The sequence below is a fragment of the Symsagittifera roscoffensis genome, chromosome 5 (assembly GCF_963678635.1).
Source record: "Symsagittifera roscoffensis chromosome 5, txSymRosc1.1, whole genome shotgun sequence".
Classification (NCBI taxonomy): domain Eukaryota; kingdom Metazoa; phylum Xenacoelomorpha; order Acoela; family Convolutidae; genus Symsagittifera; species Symsagittifera roscoffensis.
The window spans coordinates 57,305,188-57,330,262 of NC_087066.1; the positions used below are offsets into that span (position 1 = coordinate 57,305,188).

Genomic DNA, 25,075 nt, shown 5'->3' on the forward strand with positions numbered 1-25,075 from the left:
TAAATATTTTAAAAATAAACACTGAAACATTTTTAAAAGTTAAACAGTTAGATATATTTTTTGAAAATTTTCAAAAAAATTTACTATAAAATTTCTGAATATTTGACAATCCTAACCTTATGGTGAAAAAAACTTTTTGTCAGGTTACTCTCAGGCGTTGGAAATCTTGCCTCTAAATATGAGTGCTCAAACGTCTTTTTTTCCAAGATACGAATTTTTTTGAAACTTTTTTCCGGGAAATTTAAAAATAAAAAATCACGAAAGTTGAAATTTCCAAGTCTACATTGAGGTATTCTCAAGTTATTCCCACTGGTTGCACTTAAAAAAAATTGAAACTATCAATGCTGTTATTGGGTGCTGTTAGATTACACTCGAAGGCTGGAAATCTGGTTTCCAAATCTGCAGTTGTTTATGGTTTTTCGAAGCACCGGAGGTGAGTTACACGCTAGTTGTACTAGTGATGCTGAATCGCATTGGTAATTTAGCATATGTAGCTGCTTTCTTCGTGACTAGTGTTTTTTAATGGTTAAGCGTACGTGGCTTAGTGGTTAGTGCGTGAGCCTCGAAATCTCTTATCTCTTGATTGCAGGAGGTTGGTGATCGAATCCTAGACTCTAGTGAATTTCAATGTCGCCTGGACCAGATGGAGTTCATCCTAGGGTCCTATTCGAATTACGAGAAATCATTTGGCTAACTTTTCTGCAAAATTCAAAAAAGGTTAGAAAAATAGATGGCCGATATTTATAGACCAATCAGTTTAACATCAATATGTTGCAAGTTGTTCGCAAAGTTTGTTCAAAAGCATTTAATGGGTCATTTCAATGAAGAAGGGCTTATAACAAATGCAAAACACGGTTTTCGATCTGAATGTTCGCTGAACTTACATTTCCTGAAAGTAATTGATGACTTCACCAGGGCAATGGACAAACCAGAAGCCCGTGATATACTTGGACTTCAAGAAAGCCTTCGATTCGGTACCACATAAAAGACTGATCGGAGTTCTTAGACAATATGGAGTAATTGGAAGAACCTTGAACTGGATAACAGGCTTTCTTTCGGGACGACAACAGAGAGTGATAATTAACGATTCAAGATCCTCATGGCAGCCAGTAAAAAGTAGCATACCCCAGGGTTCAGTACTCGGCCCAGTACTGTTTTTAATATACATCATTACAATGCCGGACAAAATAGCGTCAAAAATTTATCTATTCGCTGACGATGCAAAATTATACCGTCAAATTGAAGACAAATAAGATGTAACACGCATACATGAAGATTTACATTCACTAGAAATTTGGTCTGGTGAGAGTCTTTTGTCTTTTAATATCGACAAATGTGTTCACATGACAATCAGGGATATCGATTCGAATCCGAGTATTCGACCCGAATACCGAGTATTCGGCACTTCGAAGCCGAATCCGAATATTAAAATTTTGAAATCCGAATATCGAATCCGAATATTTTTTTTTTTTGCCGAATACCGAATAATCCAGGGTCCACTGCTAAAAAACCCGAATATTCCGAATATTGGTTTACTGTTTTGTTTCACAATATTTTTCTGTTTTTTTTTAAGATGGCTAATGTAGAAGAGTCTGATGTCGCTGCCGAGTGCGAGTATAGAAAAGAAAAAGGAGTGGCAAAATGGCATGAAAAGTTTCTTGTGGAATATCGAGGTGGTAGAAAAACGGAAGGAAGAAAGTGCATTAAATGCAATGTTTTGATTAAGAGTATTGGGGCGTCAACGACTTCGATGACTAAACACACGCAAGTTTTTTTGAAACTATTCGAAAGTTCGCTGTTGAACCCGAAAGTGCCACACAGGTGGCGTCTAATGATCATCAATATGTGGCTGTGGAAGAAGGTTTGTCTTTTGCAGAGTTCAATAACAATTGCCAATTAGATGAGTTTGACATTTTCGCTTTTCTGGAAAATTTTCGTCCGTCCAGTGTTGATCCAGAGCGCCTATTTTCTACTTGAAAATTGCTATGTTCAATACTTTTTATAGAATTTGTTGTATCAAACTTTTATGCTAAGTTTTTTGGGAAAATAACCAAATATCCGAATAGTTGTTCGAGTAGTAACATTTGGCCGAAGCCGAATCCGAATAGTAAGGGCACTATTCGGCCGAAGTCGAATATCGAATAGTTGGGCCGCGGCGAATAACGAATATCAAAAAGTCCGAGTATTCGACATCCCTGATGACAATAGGAACCAAGAAAATGGATATGCTGAAGAACTATAAAATCAATTTCGAAAACATAAAAGAAATGCAACTCAAAAAAGACCTGGGTATCTGGCTTGACAACAAACTGACATTTGAAACACACATCAATAAAAAAGCCAATAAGGCAAACGGCATGATAGCAGTAATTAAAGAAAGCTTAACTAAAGTCACGAAACAAGTATTTTTAAACATCTAAAAATGCTTGATACGGCCACACTTCGATTTTGCGAACTTAATCTGGCACCCTAGGTTGATCAAGCATCAAAAGATCTTTTGGGAAACGTACAAAGAAGAGCGACGCGTCTAGTTAGTGGTATAAAAAATCTATCCTATTACGAATACCTTAAAGAACTGAATCTATCATCGCTGGAATACAGAAGGAAAAGAGGGACATTGAACGAAATGTATTAAATCTGCTATGGTTTTTATGATATGAATGCCACTGAGGGACTATTCGAGTGGAATGATAGCGATTCTAGAGGTAACGCATGTAAAGTAGTAGCAAATCTAGAAATGCGAAAAAATTTCTTCATGATAACAGCACCTCTCGACTGGAACAATCTGCCACAGGAAACAGTGCAAAGCAGGATCATCGACGAATTCAAGTGGAAACAGGACAAACATTGGAAAGCGATTGGAATTGACATGTACGAATTGGAACGGAGAAAGAACATTTGAAATGACCACAAGAGGCACTGCCTAATGGTCATAAAAAAACTTGACTTGACTAGATCCACCCGATTTTTTGCTAATTCGAGGCTTACTTCTAATATTTTATATTGCACTCTAGTGTTCTGGCTAGTGTGCTGGCCTCGTGTTATAAATAAATATACCTAATTCTTTTAAAAGTAAATATAACCTTTCTGTAGAAAAAAGAAAGATTGCCAAAAATGTGCACATTTTTAATTAAAAGTGTTCGCTCAGATGAAAATTGTTAGATAATGGAGGCAGCTGACGAGTTGATCAAAACTGAAGAATTAACTGTTGCCTTTCGGCAGATGAAAGAAGCAGAACTCAACTTGGAAGAAGTTTTATTCCAAGCTCAAAACAAGCTGACTAGATGTCGGAAAGCGCATAGTGTTGATCTGAATGACCTTGTCAAATATTCGCACTACATAAGCGTAGATCACTCAGTTGCTGCACCTTTAAATTGGGAACAAGGTGACCCTAGAAGGTAACGGGAGAGTAAAAATGTTTTAAAGTACTTAATTGTGAAAATAATAAATAAAGCTTTTTCCGAAAATCCCATGAATAGAGCACAAGTTGTCCTGGGTTAAGAACGGAAAACAATAGCCTATGGTACTCGCTTAGAAATATTGCCATTAATATGAGTCCCATTCAAGATATTGATTTAGAGGAATGGTCCCAAGTGAGTGAAAACAAGGAAAATTTTCCGAATTGGATTTACTACTGCTGTTTTTTTTTTAAACTGGAATTGTGAAAAATATCAATTCACTAGCAAAACTTCGAAACTGCCAAACAACTTAAGAGTAAAGCAGATTATAGAATCAATCACCCCAAATTGGCATATTTACGCTTGCGATTAGTAAGCGTTATCAAATCGGAATATAGACTTTTTTGGGTTAACAATTTGTTTAACAGAATCACTTGGTATCTTGGTTCATAATGAACTCAATAATCTAAGCGTCTCCGGCGCACTTTGTCTGGTGTTAACGAATATGCCTGGGATGGTAAAGGTCCTGGGTTCGAATTGTTTCACAAGTTTCTCATGGCTTTCACAAGTTTCAATAAAATTGTTTGCTATGTTATGTCGGCTTAGTTGCCACATCTTGATTTTTTCTGCCGTACGCAGATTTCATTGTAGTTACTTTTTATGTTTTCATTCACTCCTGCATTTTGTAATTCTTAACTTGACTTCGTATATTTTCTTTTGTTTTTTTCGCCTAAAAAGTTTTTCGGCCCTTATGATTTCAGCTTATATTTAATCGGCTAGCTTAACTTAGGGTCGTTGGAGGGAACCATAAATTGTATGCTCTTTTCCGAATCTCAGAATATATATAGTTCAAAGGTTTTGATTTTTTTTCTCGCTTGATAATTTTCCTTGAATTTTCATTAAACGCCGTCGAAAGTGTTTCTGGAAGTGTTTTCCGCACAAAGAAACATCATTCCAGACAACAGTTTCTTATTTCTTCGAAAAAATTTTTGTTTTTATTTGATTTTGGCTTTTCTTTGGAGTATTCATGGGAGGTTTCTGGGCAAATCCAGGGTGAAAGACTTTTCAGAGTTCTACGAGGCGTATACTTATCAATTAATTCAAAGATAAATTTATACCACAAACGGTAATTACATTCACATTCCTTGTAACAAAGGTAGAAAGGGCTGATGAGCATTTCAGTCGCCAGATTTCCAAAGTCAGATTTGCGGGAACTGTAGAAATGTGATGGTTTGATTTCTCGTGTTTTTCTGTGACTATCAGATCAATTGCTATGGACACATGATAAGAAAACGAAGCTGGGTCCTCCATTTGTTTCACTTATGCAATCAAGGCGACGATGTTACTGAAAACGAGATCTAGACAGGAACTTATTCGGTATGTAAATTGACTACTTGTCTCTTGCTGGTTTCTATAGTTTTCGATACAAAGGCAGTATCGTGACAATTGATTGTGAAACAAGATCCCCATTCAATGGCTGGCAAGTTAAAGTCTCCCGCAAGATTAGTTTGCTAAGACTGCTGATTCGATATAGACTTCCTTTTGGTAAACTGTACAACACTGCTAAGAAAAAAAGGTTCAGATACGAAAATTTTATCCAGATTGAAAGACTCACTTAACTCGAGCACTTCTGTATTTATTTGCTTTAATATAGCGTCTAATTCCAATCTACTCCTCCATGGCTGGAAATACCTGTCCATTTTACTGGTCTATCACTCAGGATGATATTTAGTTAATTAAAACCATATCGCCATTCCCTATATCATTTGTTGAGACTACTCATTTGTTGTCGATATAGTTTTTACAGATTCCGTACATTGTAAAGCAGTGGTTTGAAGCTCGAACTTATTCAATTTCATTTCTTTGATGGTTTGAATCGACTAATTTTTTTATGAATTTGAATGTCGTTCGCAGTAACCGCTTAGTGAATAGACCATTTGGTTTGACTCATCGCCGTCCCTTTCTTTAGCCTCGACCAATTTGTGTTTTATCAGATCTTCCGAAGTCTTTGCTTCAACAGGTCTGATAGTTTTTTTTCTCTTTGCCTCTTCGTCGAGTACCAATGCATTTAAACTAAAGTCGCTCAGGAAAAACAATCAATGCGTGAGCTTTAATGAAAGCACTTTCGATCAAAACAGATCACCGTCAGTCTAAAAAGATCAAACATTTGATTGTACAAACCTCAAAACAAAAGTCATTGAAGAATTTAATGTCATCCTCCATTCGTTCATCGGTCATCCTCTATTTGTTTTGAACGCCCTTTCACTCGGAAAAGAATAATTTATTATCTAGCAGCTGTTGATGGTCCCGCATTTTTCTTGTTGGACAAGTTTTTCGTGCATTATTATTTTCATTTTCTTAGGTTTTATTTCAGCTTGTTTTGGGTCAAACAATTTTCATTTGTGAAGTTTTACTTGCTGCTCTAGTATTACGTTCATTTTCGATTCTTCCTTTGGTTCAAACTCCCGAAATTTGGGTTAAACGTTTTCTCGACGTTAGCTGAAAATTTCAGTAGCATTATTTTTGTTTTCATCAAGTTTTTCCTCATACCTGATAATTCTTGACATTAAGAGCTTAATTGTCTGGCTCGGAGTTATCTTTCGTAGCTTGTTGTTTGCAATTATCAAGGCAATTTTACACAGTCAAAGAAGGCCTGGTATTTTTGCAAGGCAAGGACCCATCTTTACACTCATTTACTGCCTTCCCCACAGGGGTATTTCGCTGATTGGCTTCGAGTTTTCGCAGCCTGAATATTCCGTCCAACGATACCCCTCCTAAGCCACAAAATTCCAAAGGCACGAAGTCATTAAAACTGGATTACATAAGAGTGACCCTCTTCGATTTTTTTGACTGTATTCGCGTGAGGTCTTGATTCTTTCGGGGTCATCGTTTTTGAGATGGTTGATTTTTGCTTTTTCCCTTCTCTTTGAATGAGATGATTTTGCCAATTTTCCTCCAAACAGTTGAGAGCAGTATAAACTCAGACGAGACACGAAGAAACTTGGCGAAATCTTCGAGGATAAATGTGTTTTTTTATTTTCGTTTGCTGCGATATAATAGTTTTCCCTTAGCGTCCATGGTGGGAATTGTTGTCCTTCAAGTCTTTCTGATTATTTTTCGTGTCAATCTGGTGACAGTACCAGATACAAGCTATCCGATCCTGTTAACGTAGGATCAAATGCAGGAGATCTGGGATGGAAAAAGGGATGTTGTTATTGCTTCAATGAGGGGATGCTGAACTGTTCTAATTGACAAATTATAATTTTGTGAACTACCAAGTCTTCCTTTCTCCGGTAGGATTTGCAAATCTTTTCTAGCGTTCTCGTTGAAGCTCAAACCAGGGAAAGTAAAACTTCTACTGAGAAACTTTATCGATCGTCCTATGGAATCAACTTGATCGTATGGTCCAATGAATATGCAGAGTAGATAGATACAACCCCGGTACTAAAATCAATCAATTCACTCAATCAATTCCCTGAAACCCTTCAAAATGTTTATCACAACAATTAAGCTAGTGTTGCGTAACTGCATCCGCTTCGCCTATGTGTATAATTTGTTCTATATCAAATTTGGAAATCAGTACTAGTTTTTTCCCATAAACAGTAGTTTATGTGAGCTTGTTAACGCTTTTCCAACTGTCTGTTGGCTATATTTATACAGGCGAGCTTGTAAGCGTTGTGGTATAATATGATTGATTTTTTTAAAACCAAACTCGCAAATAAAAATGCTCATTTAATGACACTTTTGCTCTTATCACGCTCTGTACCGTTCAAATTTCATAGCTTTTTTCTAATTTTCAGTGGCTAGAGTTAGCCGATAATCAAGCGCTCGTGGCACAGATAGAAGGACCCAAGACGCTTAATCGATTGGTCGGAGGTTGAATGCGCGCTTAACAAATTTATTTATATTTGGTGGCATTTTTGCTGCATAGCATTGGCGATTTCTTGGCACCTGCTGCTTTAAAAATTGGTATTATTCGCAAACTTTCAGTGAGACTCCAAATTTTGAAGTATTTTTGTATTCTCGGTGCATCCTTTTTTCAGGCCCTACCCTACAGAAAACGAAATGCGGGCAGGATGGTTGGGACGACTTAATGAGTTGCAGATCACATCTGTTGAAAACATTCCTGCTGACCTCTTTCTCGAAGCAGTCCCTCCCTCTATTCGGGAAGCGCAAATGGAGTCTACCGCATCATCTACTGTAGAAATGGTTAGATAGCTCCAGTCCTGTTCGATAATGAAAAATTGTTCCTCTACGAGCTAGGAATGGCGCTCTTTTAGATTTCAGAGACCTAAAAGCAAGCTCGTAGTTTATCGTGTGTGGTATCTCGTTAGCCATATTTCAGGTTCCAACGTTTTCAATTAAGTTAAATTTGTTTCTGATATTTTTTGGGTATATATTTTCTTCTTTTCTACCTTGCTCTTGCAGCATTCTGCTGTGAACATCAACCCGCTGCTCTTTTTATGTTGTTTGACCATGGAGCGCACATTTGACAACCCCGAAATTAATAAAAAGTGATAAGTTTTCAATCAAGTGATCAGCTACGGTAAGCAGCGAAGAAAATTCTTGTATGTTGTTCATGTTGCTATTAGATAATAATTCGTAAATTATTTCAAGTTTCGGTATGCTTGTCCTGTTGCTTTTACAAAAAAAAAATTTTTTTTTGTTTTTCCTTCAGGTAAACTCGTCGACATCGAACAGTTTGACGAATCAATGGGAGATGAAGAGTGCTCATTTTCAATCAGAGCCAGGAGGCGTCGAATCCAGTTTCCCGCATCAAGCCAGCAATAGTCGCTTGGATGACGTGGAAACAATGTCGAGCGATTCGTCTGAAAGTGTATAATCATTGTGCTACGCGCTAAGAAAAAAGCTAAATTCGGTCAAAACTAGAAATCAACAGTTTGATAAGATGATTTTGATTTGCTGCGACAACCAAACTTATGCTATCCTGGTGTAAATTCGAAGCGAAGATGATCGATCTTAGGGGTGAAATGAGATATTTAGTGGTCCGTCACTACTGGGCCATCACACGCTTATTTTTCAGAGCCGTTTGTAGAAATTATGGTTGTTTGATTGAAAACATTACATGAAGCTCGCCTTCAAAACTACGAATTTATGAGACTAATTTTTGCAGTAGGTATTTACTTTGTTTTGAAAAATTGAACTGCTGTAATGAGAACCCGATGCTTGTTGTTTAAACTTGAATAGAATTTGCATTGAAGTGAACCTTTAATTTACGTTTTAGTATCAAACTTTAGTTTCAGCATGAACTTAACGTTCGTTTCATTAATTACATTTGCGAGAGCAAGTGTATTGCAACCGTGTACTAGACTTGTTTTCTCGTGAACAATTTTAACAGGCCGCACTGTGGAAATTCGACTCATCTTCTGAAGGCCTACCCCCACGAGAGGTCTTACAGCGGAAACTCTCCTCATATCCTGAAGACCTGTTTACACGAGCGTAGCGTAGTGCGTTGGTACGATCCAACTTTTTTCTAACCTAAATCGCAAATAAAAGTGCTACTTTTGGTGGCATTTGAATCAGTAGGATGCGTTAGCAGTATAATCCCATGGATATTTGATTAGTAATAATTTAACAGTTGATATTTAATTTAATTCATCAATTAAACCGAAAAAAGCTATTTGTTTCATACAACAGTATAGTATTTAAAATCCCATTTCTAAAGGTTTCCAACTCGATATATTTCGCGAGATTTTCGAAATGCAAAACTCATATGCAATTTGGTTTACTACATTTTATTTTCTTGCATGCAAAGTTAGTGTGCTTGCCTTTAGTCTATTGTATTCCAAATTACTAAATGCAAAATGTTGTGCATTTTAAAGCTCCCGATTTTTTTTCGCTTTATCGCTGGTGTTACCGAAGTGCAGCTTTGCTTCTGTGTGAAAACCTCGTCTTTTTTTGGCCAAAAACTGAGTTCATTAGAAGTATTCAGATATGATCTTACTGTATAGCATGTTATAATTAGAGTATTAATGCCATGTTTTGAATTTCGCCTTATTATTAGCAAGTTCCTGTTTGATAATAACAGGTTTTATGAAAGTTTATGGGATAAGGTTTGTTTTGAGAAGCTTTTGAATGATAGCCTTTTCGCAGCAATTTTTCGTCGCTGTATCTGCATTTTACGCTAGTTTGTTTCTACCTAACCGCTTATTCTACGGCCCAGTTGAGAGTTGAATCAAACTTTTCACAGGAGAAACGGCTACGCCCTGTTTGTTGTATAAAATAATGGTTTTAAAAAAGGCTGGGAATTTTGTGAAACTTTTCTTCTCAAAAAAACTTCGCAAATCTGCGAATAAGGGTTCAACTGAAAAAAGGGTACAAATTTTCCAAAAGGGTAAAATTGTAAAGGGTACAATAAATTGTTTTGAGTTATTTTCGCATGTCGTAAGAAAAAATTCTTTTATAGAATATTTTATCGTTTTATGAGATATTTTTTTTCATTTTTCTTTTACCCTGCCAAATCTGAAATCAATTTTTCAATCGAGAAAACAGGTTGGTGACATTTTCCCTGCTTCAGCTGCAAATCCCTAATTTTGGCAGAGAATTTAGTATAAATTTAGCACAACCACATCTTATAGTCAGAAATTAGTCAGAAATTTTTTCACTTTTCTCGAAAAGAATTGTGCTAAATCTGAGGTTAAGGATTCAATCAAAAGAACAATGTTTGTGAATCTGCCCTGCATCAGGGTTTATTTCTCTGCTTTAGCAGACAAGCGTTAAAGATTTTGAGAAGTCAAACTTGGGCTTTTTTTAACCAATTTTTTGAAAAGTTTTTCTCGAAAACTGCCCAGTTAAATTTAGATTAAGAATTCAATTAAAAGAGTGAGTAGTAGGTATCTCTCCGAATAAGTAGCAAATTCCTTGCTTTATCAGAGAAACCACTATGGTTTTGGGTGAAGTCCGTTTTTCACGCACTGATAATTACGCATTTCCTTCCGCATCAATTAAACATATTCTAAGGAATGCTCAAAGAGCTACTTCAAGTATCAGCTGGGCCATTTGTGTTTGACTATTTACAAGAGCCCATGGTTCAGCTGGGCTGTAAGCCTCCTAATCTCCGGATCCGTGGCTTGAATGTTTTCGATCAATTTTCTAAACATTTTAAACAAATGTTTCTCAGACGTTTTCTACAATTTTTTCGGCTTAGTGGATTTTGTCTGGTTTTTCTATCTGCCAGCTGGCCTCTCTTGATTTATGGAAAGTGGTGCGAAGCTTCGCTTTTTTCTTTTGTTTTTATTGAGAGCAGTTCGTTTGTTTGTTTCTCATAACGTTCAAAAGTAAACGTCTTCAAAGTTGAACGTTTTTGTTCAAAATTAAACGAGTTTTTCAATCATGACTTTTTCAATTCGTAGCTTAAATGATAATTGTTCATGAAAGTGGTTTTCCTGTTCAGACGTTAAGTCATCTGTTTGATTTTCGAGGAAAATTCATAGTTGCAACTGGATACTAGACTTTTTCCCGTGAACAGTTTGATTTTTGTTTCGACCATTCGAAATATTGGGAGGAACTTTGTATTTCAGGGTGCTTTCGTTTTTTTGCGGTTAGACTTTCAGTTTTTTTTGAATGAATGAGAGAGAAACAGAGGGAGGGAGATAAAGTTAAAATTTTAAATAATCTTCGTATAGAAGGGACTACAGCTTTAAACTGAAAAAAAAAACAATTAAGTTGTGACGAGCACGGAAATTTGGGATGGCTGTCTTAAATTGAGCTAAGGGTCTTCGTTTGAACGATTAACCAAGAATCACCCCACACGAGCAGTATAGATTGCAACACTAGTGTTGCATCGATACATAAATTTTAGTTTGTTGTTGAAAATATGTTGACTAAAATTATTTTTACGCTTGCGATTAGCAGGCGTTGTCGAATCGGAAATCGGTTTATAGATTGTTTTTCAGTTTAACATCTTGTTAAACAAAATTACTGGCAGCGGTCTGCTCTCATGAAATGTCACCCCAAAAAAATGTGTTTTGAGCATGCGCATTTGAAATAATTTGACTTTCGATGTTTTTATATTGTTTGCTAGAAAAAGTTAAATATTCAATATTTTTTTTTGTCGGCCATGTTGTTGTTAGGCCGTTGTTTGAGGGTGTCCGGCATGTTCTCACCGAGTGCAGGGAGTGTTGCGACCTCAGTCGGTCGAAGCCACAGGTGTTTTGTGGTCAGGTTTGTTCTAATTTGTGGACAGTTAAATAGGTGTAACGCCTTGTGGGGAGCAGGGCAGAAGGTACAGTTTGGTGGGACATTTGGGTGTATCTTATTAATGCAAGTCTTTTTTCACTTTTCTCGAAAAGAATTGTGCTAAATCTGAGGTTAAGGGTTCAATTGGAAGAACAAAGTTTGGGAATCTGCCCTGCATCAGCGTTTATTTTTCTGCTTTAGCAGACAAGCGTTAAAGATTTTGGAAAGTCAAACTTGGGATTTTTTAACCAATTTTTGAAAAGTTTTTCTTGAAAACTGCCCAGTTAAATTTAGATTAAGAATTCAATTAAAAGAGTGAGTAGTAGGTATCTCTCCGAATAAGTAGCAAATTCCTTGCTTTATCAGAGAAACCACTATGGTTTTGGGTGAAGTCCGTTTTTCACGCACTGATAATTACGCATTTCCTTCCGCATCAATTAAACATATTCTAAGGAATGCTCAAAGAGCTACTTCAAGTATCAGCTGGGCCATTTGTGTTTGTTTATTTACAAGAGCCCATGGTGCAGCTGGGCTGTAAGCCTCCTAATCTCCGGATCCGTGGCTTGAATGTTTTCGATCAATTTTCTAAAAATTTTAAACAATTGTTTCTCAGACGTTTTTTTTTCTACAATTTTTTCGGCTTAGTGGATTTTGTCTGGTTTTTCTATCTGCCAGCTGGCCTCTCTTGATTTATGGAAAGTGGTGCGAAGCTTCGCTTTTTTCTTTTGTTTTTTGTGATAGCAGTTCGTTTGTTTGTTTCTCATAACGTTCAAAAGTAAACGTCTTCAAAGTTGAACGTTTTTGTTCAAAATTAAACGAGTTTTTCAATCATGACTTTTTCAATTCGTAGCTTAAATGATAATTGTTCATGAAAGTGGTTTTCCTGTTAAGACGTTAAGATATCTGTTTGATGTTCAAGGAAAATTCATAGTTGCAACTGGATACTAGACTTTTTCCCGTGAACAGTTTGATTTTTGTTTCGACCATTCGAAAAATTGGGAGGAACTTTGTATTTCAAGGTGTTTTAGTTTTTTTGCGGTTAGACTTTCAGTTTTTTTTGAATGAATGAGAGAGAAACAGAGGGAGGGAGATAAAGTTAAAATTTAAATAATCTTCGTATAGAAGCGACTACAGCTTTGAACTGAAAAAAAAAACAATTAAATTGTGACGAGCACGGGAATTTGGGATGGCTGTCTTAAATTGAGCTAAGGGTCTCCATTTGAACGATTAACCAAGAATCACCCCCACACGAGCAGTATAGATTGCAACACTAGTGTTGCATTGATACATAATTTTTAGTTTGTTGTTGAAAATATGTTGACTAAAATTATTTTTACGCTTGCGATTAGCAGGCGTTGTCAAATCGGAAATCGGTTTATAGATTGTTTTTCAGTTTAACATCTTGTTAAACAAAATTACTGGCAGCGGTCTGCTCTCATGAAATGTCACCCAAAAAATGTGTTTTGAGCATGCGCATATGAATTAATTCGACTTTCGATGTTTTTATATTGTTTGCTAGAAAAAGTTAAATATTCAATATATTTTTTTGTCGGCCATGTTGTTGTTAGGCCGTTGTTTGAGGGTGTCCGGCATGTTCTCGCCGAGTGCAGGGATTGTTGCGACCTCAGTCGGTCGAAGCCACAGGTGTTTTGTGGTCAGGTTTGTTCGAATTTGTGGACAGTTAAATAGGTGTAACGCCTTGTGGGGAGCAGGGCAGAAGGTACAGTTTGGTGGGACATTTGGGTGTATCTTATTAATGCAAGTCTTTTTTCACTTTTCTCGAAAAGAATTGTGCTAAATCTGAGGTTAAGGGTTCAATTGAAAGAACAAAGTTTGGGAATCTGCCCTGCATCAGCGTTTATTTTTCTGCTTTAGCAGACAAGCGTTAAAGATTTTGGAAAGTCAAACTTGGGATTTTTTAACCAATTTTTGAAAAGTTTTTCTCGAAAACTGCCCAGTTAAATTTAGATTAAGAATTCAATTAAAAGAGTGAGTAGTAGGTATCTCTCCGAATAAGTGGCAAATTTCTTGCTTTATCAGAGAAACAACTATGGTTTTGGGTGAAGTCCGTTTTTCACGCACTGATAATTACGCATTTCCTTCCGCATCAGTTAAACATATTCTAAGGAATGCTCAAAGAGCTACTTCAAGTATCAGCTGGGCCATTTGTGTTTGACTATTTACAAGAGCACATGGTGCAGCTGGGCTCAAGGCTTCCTAATCTCCGGGTCCGTGGCTTAAAAGTTTTATTTTACGACAGGGAAAGAAAAACCACCAAAAAGAGGTCCTAAAATAAAACTTTCAAGCCACGGACGTAGAGAGTGAGAGGCTTACAGCCCAGCTGCGTCATTTGCTCTTGTAAATAGTCAAATACAAATGGCCCAGCTAAAACATGACTTAGCTCCTTGAGCATTCCTTAGAATCTGTTTCGGAAGGAAACTGATGCAGAAGGAAATGCGTAGTTATCAGTACGTGAAAAAACTGACTTCACCCAAAACCATAGTGGTTTCTCTGATAAAGCAAGGAACTTGCCACTAACTCAGAGAGATAGCTTCTACTCATTCGTTCCCTTTCCTAAATTACAAACTCTGTTACTGAGCTATTTCAACACAGTTTCGATCAATTTTCTATAAATTTCAAACAAATGAAATGACTTTTTTTTCTACAATTTTTTCGGCTTAGTGGATTTTGTCTGGTTTTTTTATCTGCCTGCTGGCCTCTCTTGAATGAGAGAGAAATGGAGGGAGGGATATAAGGTGAAAAATTTAAATTAATCTTCGTATAGAAGCGACTACAGCTTTAAACTGAAAAAACAATTAAATTTTGACGAGCACCGGAATTTAGGATGGCTGTCTTAAATTGAGCTAAGGTCTTCATTTGAACGATTAACCAAGTGTCACCCAACATGAGCAGTATAGATTGCAACACTAGTGTTGCATTGATACATAATTTTTAGTTAATTGTTGAAAATATGTTGACTCAAATTACTTTTACGCTTGCGATTAGCAGGCGTTGTCAAATCGGAAATCGATTTATAGGTTGTTTTTCAGTTTATCATCTTGTTAAACAAAATTACTGGCAGCGGTCTGCTCTCATGAAATGTCACCCAAACAAAAGATTTTTGAGCATGCGCTATTGAATTAATTCGACGTTCGATGTTTTTATATTGTTTGCTAGAAAAAGTTAAATTTTCAATATTTTTTATTTGCGGGCCATGTTGTTATTTGAGGTTTCCGGCATGTTTTCGCCGAGTGCAGGGAGCGCTGCAACCTCAGTCGGTCGAAGCCACAGGTGTTTTGGGGTCAGGTTTGTTCTAATTTGGGGACTGTTAAATAGGTGTAACGCCTTGTGGGGAGCAGGGCAGAAGGTACAGTTTGGTGGGACATTTGGGTGTATCCTATTAATGTAAGTATTTAGGTAGAGGCCGTATCCTGATGTTATTTAGGTGAGGGTTCGCCTAGTTGAGCAGGGGAATGTCTGTTCAGTTTTGAAACTTCTGGTGGTCTTAAGGGGAGAACTTCTTAAGGGGAGGGGCTTAAGGGGGCGGAGTCTACGGCTTTCTGCACATCGTTGGTGTGACTATTCTTTGCAAGAGTTTTCTAGCTGCTGTTTTTGATTGCTCTTAGGTGGGTGGTAAAATTTTTTTTAAAGTCACTAGTTTGCTCTTTTTTAAATTTGTTCTCATTTCTCTTTATAAGAGTTTAAGACATCACGCGTTACTGGTGGTGCGGTCATGGGTGTGTATGGTAAAAATGGAGGGGCTCATATAGGTCGTCAATGGAGTTCAATTTGTGTCTATCTGCAGAGTCACTATCTGCAGAGCTGTATTTTGCTCTATTTGCATGTTACAACAGGACCTATATCCTGCACATGGCTTTGCTTGCTGTGCGTTTGCAGTGTTTGGCAAATTTCAGGGAAGAATCAAAAAAGACACCAAGACTTTTAAGATGTTTTCCGATAATCTTTCATATATTATAACCTTGAGGTCAGGGTTAAACTCTTTATCATGCGACTTAAAGATCCCTTTGTAGAGGAAAAATCGAGAGATCTGCTTGTAAAAAAAGTCCTTCAATGTGCAGATAATTACTTGAAGTAATAGATGAATAATTTGTCGCGTGATTGGACGAAAGGATGAATAGATGAAAATCATCGGACTGAAATTTGACTTTTGGAGGATAGTTAGGTGCATCATGCACGTGAATTTCAAAAGAGTGGGCGAGAGGACAGAACTTTGTGGACGCTTGCTCGTATGTGAACCTTGGGGAAACCTGATGTCCAAATGGTGCCGCCTACTCGTGGTGGACCCGGCGCGCGACAAAATTAAATCGACGCAAAGCACATCAAACCCACTCGTGTATTTGGGAGAGCAGAATTTGTTGGCCATAAACCAACTCTTATATTTTGTCGCTCCTTTTTTTGGCTTCGAAGTTTCTTTGGCTTGATTAGTCTCAGCTAGTGTTCAATTTGACTTGTTGCTTATAATTTCTTGTTTGATGGGCAGGAAATGTAATTTTTTGCTCATAATTCAGTTTTTGGCTCAACGTTCATCTTGTCAAGTTTTCGGCACAACGTTCATCTTGTCAAATTAGTTACCGCTTGATAATTTTTGTTTTTGAATACCTTTTAAACTCTGGGCAATTATTTTTCCCAGCATTTTATTTAAGGTCTCCTCAGCATCAAATTGAGTCGCATTCGAGGCAAATGTAATAAAAAATATTAGCAGTTTTTTCGCGAGTTTGTTTTTTCGGCTGGCGGCCGCCTTTTGTTTTGTTGTATCGGAAGTGAGGCGCAGCTCTGCTTTGTCTCTGTGTCTTAAATACATGACAACGCTGAGTTCTACTTCACTGAAGTCATGCGATGAAAAAAAAGATTTCTCGAAGAAAGCAGTTGCATTTTAATAAAAAATTATTGGTGATTTTTCCTAACTGAACTGGAATTGATCTTTCTTATTCGGTTCAACTGAAAGATCACTTCCGGATTTTTGTTAAAATTAGCTGATGAAACATGACCTTTAGTCATTGGTTCGAGCAACTTTTTGCGGGTGATTTACCACATATATTTGATCTGAATTGCTACTGGAACTATCACTCAAATCTCATTAATTCACTTCTTATTAATCAACCGTTTGTCGCTGCAATAACCTTGATAAAAATAAAGACATGGCAACTAGAATTAAGTCTAGTAACTTTCAGTTCGTTGTTAAAATAGGACAGGTTCAAAAGTTTACTTTTTTGAATTTACTTGAAACAAGTAAAAGAGAGCTTTGAACTTTAAGTTACTTCTAGCCTTAATAGATCCATTTGGATTTTCGTGAAGTTATTTTGGGCTCAAAACTCTTTATGCTCAATTCATCCGTTTTCCCAAGAGCAAAACAGCATTAGATATATGTTGATCAAGCGTACTTGAATGAAACAAATCAATCAAAGCAAAGAGTTTGAAGAATCATATCAAATATTTGTCGGTAGCTGCTTCTTGATGCTGTCAGTGGTTTTTGTTCAAATCGAAGGTGATAAGGTTCATAGCGGACCACTCAGCCAGAACAAGCCCAGATGCGTCAAAACGAGACGGTTGATCAAGGAGCTAGATTGCTTTGATTACCAACCAGTTTTTACGGTCGAGGGAGATGAACAGCTTTTCATGTCAAATCAGTGAAGCCTAACATATTTTGGATCAAGTTAACATCCTCCCCCCCTAATAGACCAAGTTAAGATCCTCCACCCCAGCGCTTAAATTAAATTAAATTTGCTAAGCGCTGCATGTAAAATGCTCGATTCTGATTGGCTGAAAATTCCCAATTTAGAACCAAGTTAACATCCTCCCCCCTAAACGTGTTTAGGGGGGAGGATGTTAATTTGGTCCCATATTTTCACCAATAAAAATGATATAATCAGCTTGATTCCAGAATAGTCTGGCTTGTGCCATGTGCGAGTGTTCCATGCTAATATCATCTTCTGAAATGTTGCTTCGCAATTGTCGCTTTTTTGCTGGTTGAAGGAGTTCTGCATTGAACCTTGTGCTAGCTTGCACAACTTGTCTCAGTTATTACAAGGCTCGCCCTGCTGCTGCGAGAACAACTTTGGCTGCTTGAAATTTTTGATAAACATATGTAAAAATTAGCCACAAATAAAAGATAGATCAATTTCCCGCTGAAAATGGAGTCAAGTGTATGAGCTAATCCCCCCCCCCCCCCCAGAATTATCGCAGAAGATTCGACATTAATTGAAAACTTCTTAAGTCAGAATCTGGCGGATTGAAGTTGTAATTCCTGTTTCTGACCTTTACGTTACGGACTGTATTGCTTATCCTTATTCAAGCTAGACGCTCAAGTTATCCATACCTGGAAATTTTTTATCTCGATACAATATATATCGGAACTGGATGTACAAAGCAACATTTTGCTTAAGTTTCAGTTCCAGATTGAAGAACTGTTATGGGACTGTGGCTTTAGGTGCTCCGGAGATTGTTCACGAAGCATCTATGTTTGTTTTAAGATTAAGACCGTTTATCCACGGGGGAAAGGACCAACACAAGAGCTGTATAGCTCACCACGGCGACCCGCTGTTGTGCCCCTGTTTAAGAACTACATACTATTTTTTTTTGGTTATTTTTCTGGGCTGGGTAAAGTTGCTTAACCCTCAAGCAACGAGCACGGATCATGGTGTTTCAGCCAAGTTCTACGTGAAGTCGTTTCTCATCCGTTCAAAAATACCAAACCTTCTTTTCAAGTTTTATGCATAGGTGGGAGTGTTAACCTTAACTTTTGCCTTTTTAGGGAACTAATTGTCAAATCAAGTGCGCCCAAAATTGACTCGGGCTATGCTGCACACGTTTCTCACAGGCCTGAATTCGCAGAAAAACAATTCCACCAGACCATAAACGGCGCCTACGTCCCTACTGGGGATCCTGTTAAAGATCGGGAGAGACAACGTCCCCCGAAAACAGAAGAAAGTGGATACAACCTACAGAGATCCCAGACAGTACCTGATGATCTCCTTCTATCCGATTTTGAAGATTTGGATCTCGAGGAGCTGCAGAATGACATAATCTTCACCAAAGATTACTTCGAGGCGCTTGACAGTCCGATGCGACAAAGCCTCCTCAGACTAAAAGAAAGAAAGACGAAAGAAAGGTATGCTTTCAAAGAGAAGAATGTACAGCGTGTAAAAACAAGAGAGTACTTACAAAAACAGCTTACAAGAACTAATTACATTTCAAGCTCGCTTGGAGTCTTGATGGCTTCCGGCGACCAGTCAGTTTTCGAACGAGATCTGACTTGGAAAACGGCCAGAAAAATTGAGATTCTTAGAAACAAAAGTCGAAGTACACCACTGGTTCCATATGGTATACTGTACCCTACAATTGGAGGAATAACCCGATTCCAGGGTAGACCAACTAAGGGTGAAATATCCCTGATTGAAAAGAGAGTAGGAAATATGAGCAAAACTTTTTTGGATAACAAGGAAAATATCAAGGCTTGGAAAGCTTCGGAAGAGCCGATTTCGACAGCAATTCCAAACGAGGACGACGAAAGTCGTAATTTGAGTTCGTTGGATATTTTGAGTCCCGAGGAACGCCGACAATACGCCGAGGATGAAGCAAAAGTTAGTCGCATAAGATATTCTTTCGAAAAACTTCCAAATATAGATAAAAAGACGGCTGAAATAATGGCACGACAGATAACGGAAGACGAACGAAGAGAGTTCGGATATAATCCGAATCAATTTGACAACATAAGTTTGAACGGTGAGAATAGAATTGAACCAAGAAGAGGCAAAGCTCCGACAGGCACGTTATTTAAGTCAAACTTAGTACAACGAAACAAACCAAAAGAACCGACTAGTAGTTCAGATCAATTCGGTTTGGGCAAAACTGCAGCACCGCCGAAAGATCCAAATGCTCGAAAACTGGCTCGGAAGCCACCCAAAACTCGACCAGCGTTCCCGGCGAAGCAAAAGTTAGCAAAATTCAACATGGATGCTCCGCCGGCGACGCCGAGCGAGTCAAAACGAGAGCCGAAAGATGATTCAGCCGACTCGAACAAAGTGTTCATTACGCAGCCGAGAGAAATCAGTAATGTAGAAGGAACTGAGCCCGGGCCTGATGACAAAGCACGAGCTATTTCGTCAAGTGGTCGAAAGTCTGTTTCTTTTGATGACGAAGTAGAGACGAAATCAATTGACGAGAATGAAGGTGTTTCAGCCGACGAGCCGAAAGCGTCCCTAGCCGAAAATCAGAATATATCCGATGAATTGGGTTCTACCTCAACTGAGACTAAAGACACAAATGAAAATGAGAAAGTTTCTCCGTCTAGCGAAAAAGAAGCCAGCTTAGCTGAAACCGATACAAGCACAACTGCTGCGGAATCAGCTCAAAGTGAGTCTAATTTTCCTAATAAGGATATAAACGACACATCGGAACCGACGCTAAATGAGTCTGATGTTCAAAAAGACGACGGTAAAATAATTGAAGCTGACAAAGAAGTTCAGGCTGAAAAAGTTCAGGCTGAAGAAACGGATGATGAAAACTATTTGAAAACTATCACAGAATCGAACCATGAATGATTAATTTTTGTATAAAATACATTTTAAGTTGTGATACTTCCCAGTTTTTGCGTCTATGAAAGTTTTTGTTTGTTTAAAATTACTACTGTAGAGGTGTTAAGAGCTTTTTTAAACTGACTTTGCAATCTAGTTTTGCATTTGATGGCAGAACCAACACCCGGGTTGAGGTGGTCGATTTTTTTTATCGATCGCATGGGTTGAACGATGTCATCGAACCAGTTTATATAGGTCGATAAAAACCCAAGGTCGGCCAAATTCGATACACAAGTCAAACAAATCCGAACTCAGAACATATCCGAACTCAACTTTAATCAGCTCCCCGAACTGTTAAAATGAAAAAAGAAAAAAACTTGAATTGATTTGTTTAAAAACCGTAAACGTGATAATGGCATCCGCTAAAGTGATTCGGATGGAGATGTTTTTCCCAACCAAATTCAGTTGCTCGCAGAAAAGACTTACAGGGTCGAAAGATATATCATTCTAAGCTCTTTTGCCTATTGTTTTAGATGAAAAGAAATGATCCAATAAAACTTGGCAAAAAGTTGTTCGGAACACTTTTGAATTTCAGACATTTCAGGCCTAATCTCCATTTTCTTTTTTTCGTCATTTCGCAAATTTGAACAAGGATTTACTGTGCAAGGCTACTGTGCAAAGAGCACAGAATGTTCCGACCACAATTTTAAAAAAACAACCAAGTGTTTTCAAATTATTGTTTTTTTTTGGCAAGGAGCGATAAAATGAGCTGAACAAAAAAAACTGGGGCCTAGATATATTCGACAGCCATACTAAAATAAGCAAATTGAAAAACAGTTTTTGTAGAAAAATTATTAGAAAACGAAAAAAAAATCAAACAAAAACTTTCGAAAAAACTGAATTTTTTTGACTTTTTTAAAAAGTTGATTCCAAAAACGCGCTAAAATATTCAAAGCAAACTATCATTACCCAAGTAAAATTAAGTTCTTAGCCTTTAAATTTAAGTGAATTTAAGTTTAAAATGGTTTAAATTTGTTTAAGGAAAAGATTTAGTGTTTTAATGATATTAGTGAGTTTATGATTGCTGTTATGTTTTAGGTGATGAAGCTGGGACAATTGGATAATTTATGATTACTAACAGTTTATTGTCATGCTACTAATTTTTGTTTTGATTTTCAAAAAATATTTTCCAAACATGTTTTTTATAATACTGCAGAATTTTAGAAAAACGATCTGAGATCTTTTTATCAATCGTTATTTTATATTAATAGTTTTGTTTAGCGCCTGAAATGATCATGAAGATTGACTTCAAGATTTAAGTTTGCAAATGAAAATCTAAATTCATTGCTAATAAGATTCTAATTATAAAAGTTTGTGTTGGCTTTTGCCGTACTATCATATAACTATTTGGTAAGTTTCTACTTTGTCGTATGTCGTCTCTGGTTCGAGGTCTTCTTCCAATTCCGGGTAGTTCTCTTATCGTTCGGAACATTGGCTCTGATCTATTGAGTCGTAGAGACATTTCGATTAAATTATCGTCGTGTAACATTTTGAAAATGTTTTGTCTAAATTCTAATCTATTTTTGGTTAATTCTAAGCTATTAAGGTCTTGTTCGAGACTTATGGTCGCACCAGATGAGTTATAACCGATGGTCTTAACTCATAGAGTAATTTCGGATAGGGTACACCGTCTGCTCGTCACGCTATCTTATTTTCGGCCGGATAGATTCGTGCAACTTCTTAGTCTAATACCGATCCTAATCTTACTCTTATACTATCTAGTCTCAGGTTGTTTAACTAGTCTCTGCTAGGCTCAATAGATCTAGGGTATACTGGTTTATTGCGGCTGCTGAAGTGCTCGGGAGAGTCCAACTAATTTCTAAGTTAAATTCAAATCTCTCTGGTGCTGAAATTACAAGTAACTTCAGCACTTACAAATAAGTGGGTTGTTAGTTAGATGGATCATGATTGGTTAATATTAAATACTTTACATTGGTAAAATATCTAAATTATCCAATCATAAAATGTAGTTTAGATCAGGTTCCACCCATCCGGGTTTTACAGAGTTTTTTAGAATGGTTCTTCTGCAATTCGAAGGATGGATGATGGACGTTGGTGTTTGGCGAACATCATATTTCTTCTGTTTCCTTTTTGTTAAAGAAGTTCCAGGAAGCTGGAGTTAGAGACATAAGACGTTGTGTCTTCTAGTGACAACGACTAAGTCTTTGCAACAAACTCAAATCTGATTTCAGAATGGTTTGCTATGTCAGGTTTTTCTGTTCTGCGTGGAGGGGATGCCTGGTTACTCGGATCTGTACGTATACTTGAACATCGAGGTGGTCATTGGTCTAGTTCAATGAAGTCCTTTTCTGCGAAGTCAAGTCGTACTCTAAATCCTTTGAGTTGTGATTGTGAGTGGCATATCGATTGTGGTTGGTCATTCTCTCTCGAGTGTAGTGGGGTCGTTTTGTCTTTAGATGTTCGTCCTTGGTGTTGTATTCTGATCTATGTATTGCATAATGTAATTTACATTTTATAAAACATTTATTAGTTTAATATTTTTTAATTATGATTTTAGTTAGTTGTTTTCACAAAAGCTTTTTGTTTTAGTTCGGTTATTTTGAAGAGTTACTCACACTTGAGTAGCTCTTATTAAAAATAGAGGTGTGGTCACAAAGCGTGGATGTAGCGCGGTGGGTTAGGCCGGCTATAGAGCATGCTCAGGACGTCCTTCCTGGTGGGTTAGGCCAGGAGTGGGAGTATGATTTCATGCGGTTTTTGTGAGGGGTCCTGTTATGTGACAACGTTTTATGTTGGGTTTGTTGTGGTTTTTCTTATGTCTTGTTGGTTATGTCCTTTTTCCAAAAATCAAATTGTTTGTGGTATGGGTTTGTCTTTCGACTTTTTTGTGTTTTATTATTTCTTTCTTAGACTTTATAATAGTCTTCAAAAGAATAAATTATCCAGTTTTAAACTGGGTTAATCCGGTTTGGGTACCGTTGGTTTCCTTTTCTTAGTCATGCTGTTATTCTATGATTTGTGGTATTTAGTAAGCTGCGTTGGTTAGTTTTGTTTAGTATATGATTCCTTTCCAACCGGGTTAAAGGAAAGTTTGAAACATGTTATTATATGTTAGAGTTGTTGAGTGTGAAAACTTGAAACTGAAATTCATTTTTTTAAACAATTCTTCGTGGGCGAGCTGTGCGAGTGTGGATAGAATTTCTGTGCGAATGAATGAGAATATCAAAAGGTTAGTACTGCATTTGCATTTTATTAATTTACTGCATAGAATTTGGAAATTTACTGCTAGTTATGGGGGAATTTTAAGTTACAAATTTTCATTATAATTAGATTTACTGCTTGTGGGGAAAATTTTAGAAATGAATTTACTGCATTGGTATTAAATTTATAAATTTATAAGTGTAAGAGATTAATAGAATTGTTGAAGTCTGTTTGATGAAATTTGCGATCTTTATTTGTTTTTTGTGGTTTTTGTAGGTGATCGTCGGATGAAGGCTAAAAATCTAAGGAAAACATGGATAAAGTATGGTGAGTTTTTTAATATTTCAATTAGTTAGTAATATTCATTTAATTCATACTTACCTGTTAGTCGTCGGGGAAAAAACCGTGGGGGAAGATGTCGTGAATTAGTTCTGAAGTTGTTAGTAGTTTAGCTAAGATGCGGATGATATTTTTAGTCTGAAGCAGTGGCCAAAGCAATTGGAGTGCCTTGATAGTGGTTAGTTCTTCAGTGCCAACTGCAAACTCATAAGGTGTGTTTTGGATTAGATTATATAATTTGTGATTGAATTTAGTGTTGTGGATGAATTCTAAAATTGGGATTTCTATAGGTTGTACAAACTCGTGCGGGATAAGGAAGGGTCGGGATTCTTCGGCGTTGAAGGTCTTGGTGATGGGACAGAAGATGTACATTTGGGTTATGGGGTCATAATTACGAAGAATACCATGAAGGTTAGTATCTTTAATGCAATATGTGAAATTTAGGAAAAATGGTGAAGTGTATTTGGAATTAATGAATTGAAAACGATGGTGTGGTTGTCTAGAGGGTGTGTGTAGGTCAAAGTGATTTTGGATGAAGCGATAATAACTATATGTGTGGGTTTGTTTAGTGCGCAACATAATATCGTGTGAACAGTGTAAATCTCTTTCGTGTGGTGCAAGGAAATGAAAGGTTAGTGAAAATATTTGGAAGCGTTCTTTAAAACTTTCGTATGCTTGTGTGTCTGTTAGTGCTTCTGAAATAATGTGATCAAACTTTCGGTCGAAGATGTTTAGTGTAAATATATATGGTGTCTTGATGAAAAATTTCTCAGTAATTTGTGGATTAGCGAAGCGATCGTCGTCTAAGAATTGATCTTGGTTAGCTCTGATGATATTGTGATCATAGTATTCGAGTGTATATTCGTTAGCTCTAGGTGCAGTGTGTGTTTTTAGTGATTTTTTATATCCAACGTAAGTAAATTGTCTAGCGGTTAGTGGTGTAGTGAGTCGATATAGCATGTCCGTATTTCGCTCTATATCGATGTGAGTGTTAGATAAAGGTAAGCAAAGAGGGTTAGTAAAATGATAATATGAGGTCCAAGAGAGAGTGGGCATTAAAACGTATTCATCTACAAAGTTGCGTGTTTCGTTAGTGTCGTGGGGGGTGTTTAAGGTGTATTGTGGGAATGAGGGTAAGGTGATGGCTAAAAATTCTTTTGTGTTAGTATGCTTGGGGTGGTTGATGTATTCACGGGCTGTTCCTGGTTTTGCTGGGAAAGGATGGTTGGGGAACTTTCTTTTAAAAGTGCGGTAAGCTCTATTAGTGTTGAGTGAAGATTCAGTTGATGTGGATGATGGTGCTAATGATTCAGTATAATTTGAAGAGGGTGTAGGGGTAGGGGGGTTGGATGAATTTATTGTGGAGGAGATTTGGTTTATGGT

General features: G+C 37.1%; 2 protein-coding genes across 2 annotated transcripts in view; one reads left to right on the forward strand and one right to left on the reverse strand.

The window, feature by feature from the left end:
• Positions 1-25,075, reverse strand: part of LOC134846922 (putative leucine-rich repeat-containing protein DDB_G0290503) — a 325,348-nt gene that overhangs the window by 121,393 nt on the left and 178,880 nt on the right. The window lies entirely within an intron of this gene.
• On the forward strand, positions 1,811-8,650 carry LOC134845832 (mediator of RNA polymerase II transcription subunit 4-like). Its single transcript, XM_063862921.1, has 3 exons — positions 1,811-3,398; positions 7,442-7,607; positions 8,077-8,650. The coding sequence occupies exons 1-3, from the start codon at positions 3,166-3,168 to the stop codon at positions 8,239-8,241; spliced, it is 564 nt and encodes a 187-aa protein (XP_063718991.1). The 5' UTR covers positions 1,811-3,165; the 3' UTR covers positions 8,242-8,650.

Bases quoted from the DNA above. Each gene is read 5' to 3' on its own strand.
- LOC134845832 (XM_063862921.1), top strand. From the start codon at position 3,166: ATGGAGGCAGCTGACGAGTTGATCAAAACTGAAGAATTAACTGTTGCC. The intron at 3,399-7,441 runs GTAACGGGAGAG...TCCTTTTTTCAG, and splicing joins GAACAAGGTGACCCTAGAAG to GCCCTACCCTACAGAAAACG. The intron at 7,608-8,076 runs GTTAGATAGCTC...TTTTTCCTTCAG, and splicing joins CATCATCTACTGTAGAAATG to GTAAACTCGTCGACATCGAA.